At 44.2% G+C, this 11,780-nt stretch overlaps 1 protein-coding gene across 1 annotated transcript; it reads right to left on the reverse strand.

Annotated features, from left to right (window-relative positions):
* Nucleotides 1-1,711: 1,711 nt before the first annotated feature.
* Nucleotides 1,712-5,237, reverse strand: LOC141340160 (uncharacterized). Its single transcript, XM_073845087.1, has one exon. It carries the CDS (start codon nucleotides 5,235-5,237, stop codon nucleotides 2,082-2,084), a length of 3,156 nt encoding a protein of 1,051 aa, XP_073701188.1. The 3' UTR covers nucleotides 1,712-2,081.
* Nucleotides 5,238-11,780: the final 6,543 nt, after the last annotated feature.

Consider the following 11,780-nt stretch of genomic DNA (forward strand, 5'->3'; position numbering starts at 1 on the left):
GCCACTGATAAAGTGGGTATACGCCGTATACCCTGCACTACACCACTAGTTCTGAAGTAGGCCTATCCATTAAATTATTGCATGGTCAAATCCATGAACCTCATTCCAATACATAAAGCGGCAGCGCTCTGGCTGTATAGGCTAATCCAGCCACCCAGTCTCCTCCTCCGGCGGTAATGGTACGGACCAACCGCGAGCGCAAAATCAGAATAATGACTCATGTTTTACGTGTTAAAAATCTTATTCGGATGCTACAACCTAAACTTGTAGAACAGAAAATTAAACAGAGACAAATATCTGTTGGTGAGGTATTTGAAAAAAAAAAAAAAAACGAAAAAATGAAAGTTTGAAGCCAATTTTTATCTGTTTAATTTTGATGGTGCAAATTGAACAAAGAACTGCAAACCGTTACACGGATCCTACCCTAACTACCTTGAACTGGAATATACAGAGTTCACACAGAGCTAGACAAGACAAGTAAATTATTTTTTAAAATAACCAATCCTTTCGCTAGATAAGATCCTTCTTCCTCGGCTTGGATCTTTTAGAGCCCCTTGAAGCTGCATTTAAACTGCATTTTGGAAGTTCAAACTCCTGGGTACCATAGAAGTCTATATGGAGAAAAATCCTGAAATGTTTTCCTCAAAAAACATAATTTCTTTATGATGAGGAAAGAAAGACATCTTGGATGACAAGTGGGTGAGTAAATTATCTGTAAATTTTTGTTGTGAAAGTGAACTTCTCCTTTAAGATTTTAAGTGTTGTCAACTCAAAATCCTAATTTATATATATATATAACTCACTCTGGTCTTTATTTAATGTGAGCAGTTCTGCATGGCAACAAGAGAACTAATGCACTGATTGGTAGATAATTACAAAAGGTGGGTCTCTCTTAATATTTTGTCTGTAAAAAAATATCTCTCAAGATCTCAGCAATTTGACTTCATTTTATACAAACATCCTTGTTAAGACTTAACTTGAGGGTTTACAGTGGAATTGAAATTAGGTTAACACTTTATTTGATGGCCCCCTTTAGATATTCCATTGACTATAAGTAACTTTGAAGGAACATGATAACTTATTTTACCCTAACCTAACAGTCTACCAACACTCTAATGAGAGTTAGTTTGCATGTAGTTGCACAGTTACTTATAGACATCAGAATGTCTACAGGGAACCATCTAAATAATGTGTAACCAAAATTTTTATGTGAATTACAGAAAGTGGTATACTGAAGAAATGGCATTATGCAATAATAAATGAGTTCTGTGAAAGTTTATGTGCTTTTTTCTAAATATTATACAAATTATTCTGCATAAATTCTAAATAAGTTCACATTTATAAATGATCTGGGATTTTACTAATCCTTAAAGAATTAGTTTACTCCAGAATTTCCTGATAATTTACTAACCCCCATGTCATCCAAGATGTTTGTCTTCCTTTCTTCAGTTGAGAAAAAATTGGACTTCAGTGGGGATCCAAATTACAAATTTGTCCAAATTACAAGTTTCAATGCAGCTTTAAAGGGCTCTACACGATCCCAGTCGAGGAATATGGGTCTTATCTAGCGAAATATATACTATTTAACGACAAATGCTGGTCCGTGACTTCACGCATATAGTCACTTTGGAAAGGTAGTGAAGTACCGACCCAGTGTTTACAAAGCGAACAAAGAAAACATTAGGTTACTTGCGTAACCCCGGTTCTCTGAGAACAGAGCGAGGTATCTCACTATGGGAAACGCCCCCAGGCGTGATAGACTATGGAAGCACCAATTACACCACGTCTGTCCGGAGGATAGACCAATCACAGCTCATACAAGGAGCCCACCCCTCTCCCTATATATACAGCTGTGATCCCCAAAAACGGCATTCTAAGCACGCTCTTCCCCCGTGTTATGCGAGAAGGGAAGCCTGGTGAGATACCTCGCTCTGTTCTCAGAGAACCGGGGTTACGCAAGTAACCTAATGTTCTCTTTCAAACAATCGCTCGGTATCTCACTATGGGAATGATATAGCCAACTCCCGTAACGCATGCTTTCCGAAGCCGCCTGAACAGACTCGAAAAGGGAAGACAAGACTTTAGTCCTCCAAAGAGCCAACTCTAAGAACTGCATGAGCCAATGAAGGCGCAGTGACATCAAGACGGTAAAATCTGATAAATGTATGGGGTGAAGCCCAACTAGCCGCCGCACAAATATCTCCCACTGAAATCCCCTTGAACAGGGCCCATGAGGTAGAAATACCTCGTGTGGAATGTGCATGAAGGCCCTCTGGGGCCTGAAGACCCATAGATGTATAGGCTAGTTCGATCGCCTCGACCATCCAATGGGAGAGGCGCTGCGAGGAGATCGGCTTACCCTTACAATGAGTGGCCCATGAAACCAATAATTGATCATTTTTCCTGAACGACTGTGTCCTGTTTACATAAAAGCGTAACGCTCGTACAGGACACAAAGTGTGCAATTTCCTCTCCTCCTCTGAAGAAAATGGAGGAGGGTAGAAAGCACGTAACTCCAAAGCAGAGCAGTTATAAGCTGAATCACTGACTTTGGGAACAAAAGCTGGGTTTGGCAGCAGTGTAACTTTGCTGTCATCCGGACTAAATTTTAGACATGTTTGATGAACCGACAAGGCATGTAACTCCCCCACTCGCTTAGCTGAGGCTAAAGCAAGTAGTAAGACCGTTTTCAATGATAGGAACTTAATATGAACACTCTCCAGAGGCTCAAACGGGGTCTGAGTCAAAGCATTCAAGACCATAGACAAATCCCATGATGGGACCAGTCGCTTCGACACTGGTCTCAAACGCCTCACCCCCTTCATAAAACGGCCTATAAGAGGGTGCCGGCCCACTGAAACTCCTTCGAAGCCCACATGACAGGCTGAAATTGCCGCCAGGTAAACCTTAATGGTAGAGAACGCTCTCCCATTGTTCAGTAAGCTTTGCAAAAAACAGAGAACCTCACTCACCGCACACTGAAAAGGAATAACTCCTTTACGAGTGCACCAGTCATCAAAGACCCGCCATTTCAAATCATACAGCGAGCGCGTTGATGGAGCTCTAGCACTCTGTATAGTATTTATGACCTCCTGGGGAAGTCCGAGTGCGTTTAGATTCAACCCTTCACGGGCCAGACCCAAAGATTCATCCGTTCCGGATGGGGGTGAAAAATTTGCCCCTCCGCTTGGGACAGCAGGTCCCGACGCAACGGGAGTTGCCAGGGCTCTCCCCAAAGGAGTTGGACAATCTCTGCCAGCCACAGCCTCCCTGGCCAATGAGGGGCTATCAGAAGGAGAGATAATCCGTTTTCTCTTATTCTGTCTAGGGTGGGAGAAATTAGACTCAGTGGTGGGAACGCGTATAGCAACACGTTCGGCCACGGGTGTGCCAGCGCATCCACACCCAAGGGTGCACTTTCGTCTCTGAGAGAGAAATACAGCGGACATTTTGCGTTTGCTCGCGAGGCGAATAGATCTACGGCAGCCCTGCCGTATATTTCCCAGATCTGATTCACCACCTGCGAGTGGAGTACCCATTCTCCATATAACAGGTTGCCCCTCGACAGGAGGTCCGCTCCCACATTCAGGACTCCCGGGACGTGCGTTGCGCGCAGCGAACTGAAATGCGCTGCGCTCCAGACAATCAGCTTGCGTGCTAGATTGTGCAGTTGCAACGAACGCGTTCCCCCTTGGCGATTGATATATGCCACCACTGTTGTGTTGTCTGTCCTGACTAGAACATGAAAACCCTCCAAGAATGGACGAAAATGTTTTAGTGCTAGAAAGACTGCCATTAACTCCAGCATGTTTATGTGAAGTCTGCGAAATTGAGGCGTCCAACGACCGTTTACCGATCTGCCCTGAAAAACAGCTCCCCATCCCATTAGGGATGCGTCCGTAGTCACTACTTTTCTCAGAGACACGCTCCCCATCAAGATTCCTGTCCGGAATACACAGGGGTTTCTCCACTGATGAAGTGCCATCACGCACTCCGTGGTAATTTTCACTCTGCGTGCGAGGTGCCGGCGTGGGCACAGACGCTTCGCTGCAACCCAATGCTGGAAGCTCCTCATTTTCAGCAAGCCCAGCGGAACCACAGACAGAGACGAAGCCATCATGCCCATAAGGCGGAGACAGGTCCTGTACGAGACCAGGTTTCCCACGCGAAACTGGGCTAGGCACTGATAAAACGCCATTATCCTCCTTTTCGAGAGCATAGCGCGATATTCCACCGAGTCTATTCGCAAGCCTAGATACTCTATCTCCTGGGACGGGATCAGCTGGCTTTTGGCAAAGTTGATCCTGAACCCCAGATTCGTGAGATGAGACGTGAGCATCTCTATGTCTCGCTCCGCGCGCTCCCTCGAATGAGCGCAGATCAGATAATCGTCCAAATAAGCAGATATTCTGAGACCCCTGTGTCTCAGAGGAGATAATGCTGCTTCTATGCATCTGCTGAACACCCGTGGAGCGAGGCTGAGCCCGAACGGGAGAGTAACAAATTCGTACACTTCGTTCTGAAAGGAAAACCTGAGATATTTCCTGTGCGCCGGATAGATGCTTATATGAAAGTACGCATCCTTGAGATCGACCGTGGCAAACCAATCTCCCCGGCGGATTGAACGAGTGAGAGCCACGACTGTGAGCATCCTGAATTTGTACTCCCTTAAGTGCTTGTTTAGAGCACGTAGATCCAGTATCGGGCGCAGTCCCCCGTCTTTCTTTGGAATTAGAAAATAACGGGAGTAATAACCCCTCTGAGTTTCCCCCACTGGAACTCGTCTTATAGCTCTTTTCTCTAGAAGGGAGGATATTTCCGCTTCTAACACCCGAGCTGAATCCCCGTTTGCTGCAGACGCTATAACCCCGTTGAAAGGAGGGGGTTTTACAGCGAACTGAAGCCTGTAACCCCTGGTTACAGTCGTAAGGACCCACGGGTGCGGAGAACACTCTCTCCATGCCTCCTGATGAAGAGCCAGAGGGTTCGGATGAACCGATTCCATAGATGGAGCGCTGGCGCCATCTAGTGGACAGAGAGAAAAACGGCCAGGATCTGTGTGGCTCAGAGACCGAATTATCTCTTGGTTCTTTGATATTATCATGTTTTTGTCTCCCTGCGCCCTCGGCATTGAGCCTGGATGCGACAGGGGTGTTTTTATTGACTGTGAACCCAGGGGCTGAAGTGCTTTGTGACAATACACTTGTGAACTTGTGCTTGAACTCCGCACACCACATTTGTTTGATGGTTGCGTTCTCAGCCCTTGAACATGTGGAATTGCTGTCAGCAATCCACGGAACTTTGTGTGTTGAGGGGAAACTGAACTGGCCTGAACACAACTTAGAACCGTTTCTCCGTCCAAAATCCACATCCTCCGCTTCTTCGCGGGTGGGAGAACAGACGTGGTGGACTCGGGAGAGGACATCGCAGAAAACCCTAGGTGCTGCCCGTCCCTCCCCTGCGGAGCCTGTGTCCTAGGTGTCCCTCTTCTTTTTGCTGGAAGGGTTAACGGACCTGGACTTTGCGGCCGCTGCCGCGAATGACTGCTTTCCCCACGGTTTAGCATTCGGAACAGCAGGGGGGCGGGCTGGCTGCTCTGTGCTCTGGGGTTTTGCAGTTCTGGACGCATTCAAAAACCTCCTGTTCTGTGTCGGAGGAACAGGCCGAGGGGGAACGGGAGGACGGAAAGCTCTTTTACGAGGCAGACAGATGTCGAACGCCTCACCCTCCTTCTTCTGGAGGTCGCACCTCTGTCTCATCGCCGCGACGGCCGGGCCGAACAGCCCAGTCGAGTCTACAGGAGCGTCAAGAAAATCCAGTTTCTCCCTGTCACCAATACTCGACAGATTTAACCACAGCGACCTCTCGCCCGCGACAGCGAGAGCCATGGAACGGCCGCTGCTTTGCACCGCACCACGTGAGGTGCGCAGATTGAGATCTGTAATGTTGCAGATCTCCTCCCAGACCGCCGGGTTTGGATTGCCGGCATCGAGCTGCGTGCCCAGCTCCTCCAATAATTCAGCTTGGTAAGCCATCAACAAGGACGTGACATTCAATGCCCTCACCGCTAACGCAGATGACTTATAAATCTTCTGGTACATGGAAGCGGTAAAGCGTTCCATTTTCCCAGGGAGGGAGGGGCTGGCCGATGAGAGAGTGGTCCGCCTGTTCGGATGCAGGTGGTGGGCCACTGACTGCTCGACCGTGGGAGGGTTAGAGAGCCCAAGCCCCTCCATTTCACTCACATCAAGAGACGAATAGCCCTTGACGGGCACGCGATGAGAAAAAGGTTTATCCCATGAGCGCTTCATCTCTGCTATGCACGCCGGCAAAGCGGGGAGCAGTTGTTTTGCCGTGGGAAGGCGGGACGGGAGCCTTTTCCCGTCATAGATATCACGTTTAACTCCCGGATCCCCAGGAGTTACGGGCCAAGGGATGTCAAGCTTAGCTGCTGCACGCTTACAGACCTCAACTAAGTCGCAATCCCCCACCGTCGATGCCATATCGCCACTTTGCACACTCACTGGCCTGGATGTTTGGGCTGCCGACAGGATAGCATCATCTTCCTCATCATCCGGCTCGTCTCGGAGGAGGCGAGCTAGCATCTCCTCATCCTCCTCTTCATCTCCCTCAACCTCATCGCCGCCCGCCAGCAGCTGCTGGTCGAAAAGCGGTGCAAACTCCGGAGACTCCGAATCCATTATATCTCCCCACGAAGAAAGATCACGCGGGGGAGAAGGTTGGGTCCCCTTAACGGAATGAGGGACAGCGGAGAGAACCGGATCGTCTTTGGAAGATGCCGCCACTCGAAGCCTTCTCTCTAGAATCCTGGCCGGCATTACCCGACAGTGCGGGCAACTTTCCGCATCCGCCAGCGCAGCCTGAGCATGCTTTACGCCCATGCATGCGATACACATCGGATGCGGATCCCTGCCCGAGATCATAAATCCACATGCTGCCGGACATGAGCGCGAAGGGGCCTCCTTTCCCTTCTCCGCAGCGACTTTGGACACCGACATGGTGAGTCAAAATCTCCTAAACTCAGCTCGCCTTAACGCGTTAGCTAGGATAGGAAACACCACTAATAACAGTAATGCAAAGAGCTCAGTGACGAGCCGAAAATCCGCAACAGATTTTCTAACCAGGCAAATAAAAACTCAGTAACGAGCAGAGAATCCGTAACAGATTTATTGGACTACACTGCGTTCGGCAACGTCGACCTTGACGGCACGTTTAGGAACTGAAGCAGCGCAGCCTAGGTGCTGATGGAAAGTCCTCACGGGGAAGAGAACAAGAATGCCGTTTTTGGGGATCACAGCTGTATATATAGGGAGAGGGGTGGGCTCCTTGTATGAGCTGTGATTGGTCTATCCTCCGGACAGACGTGGTGTAATTGGTGCTTCCATAGTCTATCACGCCTGGGGGCGTTTCCCATAGTGAGATACCGAGCGATTGTTTGAAAGAGAACAAAGAAAGTCAAACGCTCTGTGCAAAAATGATAAAACGATGTCAGGCGATTTTGAAGTTGGAGTAGAAATAGAGATGGAGTTTTCACTCTACCCTACCTTTTTAAACACACAGTACACGGATGAAGAACTAACCGCGCGTTGTATTTTATTTGATTTTTTTTAGAAAATGACCAACCTTTTTGCTAGACAAGACATATTCCTCCTGGGATCGTGTAGAGCCCTTTAAAGCTGCATTGAAACTGCATTTTGGAGCTCAAACCCGCTGATCCCCATTAAAGTCTACTACAGTATATGGAGAAAAATCTTGGAACATTTTCCTCAAAAGCCTTAATTTCTTTTCGACTGAAGAAAGGAAGACATAAACATTTAGATGACATGGGGGTGAGTAAATTATCAAAACATTTTAATTCAGAAGTAAACTAATCCTGTAAAATTTCTAATTAAAACTTATTTATTTTGCTTAAATTCAAATTCCAATTCTGCATGGTTTTTGCTGCCTCATTTCAAAATCACTTCAAATTCAGACATTCAGTTGGAATTGAGTAAGCATTCTCAGCTCTGAAAGCTTTTCTTCAAACTCTCACCAGGAATTCTTTTTTTATATTTGAGTATAAAAGCCAAGAATCCATAATGGACTCATCAGCTGTCATGCGCTCTGCTTGAATTATTCTCTTTGGTGCTAATTAGACATTCCTAGCGTTTGTGATCACAGAAAGCTCACCATGCGTGTGGTTGACGCTGACACGGTTCTTCTGATGGTGCTCTATAAGGAAAAACCAGCCGTTGTTCTATTTGTTGCATGGGCGAATTCGCACAAAGGTTTTGTGAGTCTTCTAATGCAGGGCTCAGAGCCGGCCCTTGTCTCACACATGACTTGCATTTGCGTAAAGGTCACTCAGTATTGGGATAAAGAAATTCTCTGGGGTGCTAGGAAACAATTATACTCTGAAAGAGAGAGATACTAATTATGTCGGCACATAGTGTGAGTGGTTTCTGCTTTAGGTTTGAATTAACAAACTAATTGGCAAACTCACCAGTAGTCCGTTGGACACGCTCATTGCTTTCCTGTCTCGAAAAACACACAATGAATGGCCGGTTCTTCTTCCGCCTTTGTGATCTGCAAGGGAGTATCTTAGAATAAATCATAGATGCCCCTCAGTAGGAATTGTTTGTCAGTAAATCATTGAGAGGAGATCCATTAGAGGACAAAGAGGAAATCTGAACACCTGCAGTAGCCAAGGCTGTGGTAATAAACACGTCCCTGAAATAAATAAATGCGGTCTGCTCATAGAGCCACTTCAGGATGCTTTTTGTCATTTGCCCGCGATGAGAGTCCAGGAAAGCATCAGTAAGATGAAAAGTCTCTAGAGACTAACTCACCTGGGGAAGGATGCGGATCTTAATCATGAGGGACCCAGTTCTCTGGCATTTCTCTCGGTGTCGCCATGCCCTTCACAATTTCATAGAAGGCAGAGTCATTTGCATATTTGCAAATCGTGATTTCCATACCAATGACTAACAGCAAAGTGAGCAGTTGTGAAATTTGACCCTGGCGGGAATATTTCTCTCAAACGTGATCTTTTCCCTGTATAAATTTTAAAAATGTATCACTACATCAAGTGCCTCAACATCCACCCTTGTCCCGTCTTTTTTAAATCCAATAATACGATTTCTTGATATCCGAAAGTGGGTTTATGAATGCGTCTTGGGAGCTATCTGTACATGCATTCAAATGTAATTAGGGACTTCAAACTGGCTTTACTGACACATTCAGAGCACTTTGAATTTGTGCTGGAAGTATTTGCATGAAGAATAACAGCCCGATTTGCTCACTTGCTACATGGCATCTCTCTCTCTCTCTGTTTTATTTCTGAGATGTCCAATAGGGTGCGCCCATGTACTTTAAACAACAATAAATACAGCTCAGTTGAATATGTGCAGTCAACACAGTAGGAAAACTAGACAAACTGTATTTTTGTGGTATGAAATATGTGGGATAATGTACAGTCGGGTGATCATTATCGCAAAATAAATAGGAATTGTACAGTTATACAGTTGAGTGGTCAGTTATATAGCATTGCCCTGGGCAATGGTCATTATTCAGAAATATTTGGCTGCTGCATGCCGCCATTGACCAACCAATCTGAATCTATTCCAGAAAGCCACTGCAATAAATCAGCTTGACCTAATACATAAATCATAAAATAGCTCTGGTAATATTAGTAGTAGTTTACTTTTTTGTGTGAAATAAGGTCCCAGAACATTAAATAAATGGTTTTATTTATATCACTTGTTTTGAACGAATTAATCCTAAAAATTATTCTAGAAAAAATATGTGAGTTCATATAGAATCTCCTTATATCAACTTAAACTCAAAAGGAACTTGCGTGACTATTTTTTTCTAGGATAATTTTAGGATTAATTAGTTATACACAAGTGATAAGCCTATTTATGAGCAATATCACATGCGTAGCAGTGCGATATGGCTGTATATCCGGTATATGGCGATATACAGCCATATTGTATGGTGACGAGTGTGATATTGCATTTATACAACAGTTTGATGGCATGAGTGTGTAAATGCATAGGAAACAACAACGGAGTGTCTTTAAAAACACTCTTTAGTGCGAAAGTACTTCCTTCTGCCATAGATTGACAGTTCAACAGCTGAGGCCAAGCCTCTGTTACTAATTCGAAAACGTCACTTTAGAACTAACGAAGGAATGTTGAGATGCTTCATTGAAAACTTATTGTATTACTGTATTAAATGCTCACTATATAATGTAGAGTAGGCTATTATAAGAGAAAGATGGATTGAGCGAGTGTGATTACCTACATCTGATACAGCATTCATTTTTCAGCTCAATCTCATGTTAAAACATTAGTTTAAATGTCCGCTGAGGAAAGCGATATCTATGTTGTACCATCCTTTCATGTGTTAAGGGTGATTTCTGATTGTTAGCTGACTTACAGTGTGTTGTTAAAAGTAAAAATAATTTCCTTGTTTACAACCCTGTTTCAGTCTCTTTCAATATAAAAGTCTTTGCTGCCAACTCACTCATAACAACACTGTCTTGTCGCCATCTAATGGCGGAACAATGTAGCTAAAATCTTGAACACACACCATTTCCCAAGGCTGGAGCTCACATCTCTGAAAATGTTAAAGCAAATTTTCAAACAGACGTTATCTTTATTAACAAACCGCATTTTTGAAGTCCAGACAAGTACATTCTTGCTCTAAAAACTCTTAAAACTGCATGTCATTACACAAAAATAGTTTTTTTGTTTTTTTTTCTTCAAATTTTAGTAGATTGGATAGTGACATAAACAGTATTGCACAATGGAAAAAAACTATTTTACTCTAATTGGAAACTGCTAGTCTAAAAACCTAAGGGAACTGACTAATTAACTTTTGGGATAATCTGCATTCTGACTGGATAAATCATTGAGAAAAGGCAGAAAAATGTAAATTTGTTTATGCCAATGTTGCTACACTGCCTGGCAACCATAAATAGCTTACTATAATAATTAGGCTACTGTGTCACTTGATAAATGTTAAATTATAATGAATAAGTTTAACTATATATATTAAATGTATCATAATATAATATAATACTATATATATATCATTAAATTGTAATTGCAATGCACAGCCTTTAGTGTCTGCATTAGTAATATTCTCATGTATAGTAGAGTGTTTAGTTTGGCACACATACTTGTTGACTGATTTTGCTGCACGCTATTGTGTAGTTATGGATGTGTAAAATGCTAAAGGACAAGTTCAAGGATTAATGTGTCACGTGCAGAATTGCAACAGCAGTGAAGCTTTACTGAAGCGCCTAAAGGTTGTTGTGAAGAACAGCAAAAATAGTAATAAACAGCAAAAGAAAGAAAGTGTAGCCTATGTTGCTTTGCTGAGGTCAGTGAGCAGTATGCATCATTATTTAAGATCCGGATGGCTTGAGGCTAGTAATTCCTCCTGAGCCTCTCCAAGCTGGCCCTCAAGCTGTGGTATAGTGTTTTCCCTGCTTCGGTAGCAATAAGAGACCATTGTCTGGCCAGCTTTAATAATTCTCTTAGTCTTTGTCCTAGTCCGCATTTCAGATGTCTCCAAGTTAGGAAGTGCACTTCTTGTGTAAAATTCAGTCAATCGTGGTAATGAAACAACATTGATGTGAAACAAGGCCCAACTTTATCTCATAATGATAAACGCAGTGCTCAAATCAGAAGGTAATGCAAGTTATATTTTTGGCCTTTTTGCCTTTAGATGAGACAGTGGGAGGAGAGTGGAGAATAAGTAGTTTTTTTTTT

Source organism: Garra rufa, chromosome 8, assembly GCF_049309525.1.
Source record: "Garra rufa chromosome 8, GarRuf1.0, whole genome shotgun sequence".
Lineage (NCBI taxonomy): Eukaryota > Metazoa > Chordata > Actinopteri > Cypriniformes > Cyprinidae > Garra > Garra rufa.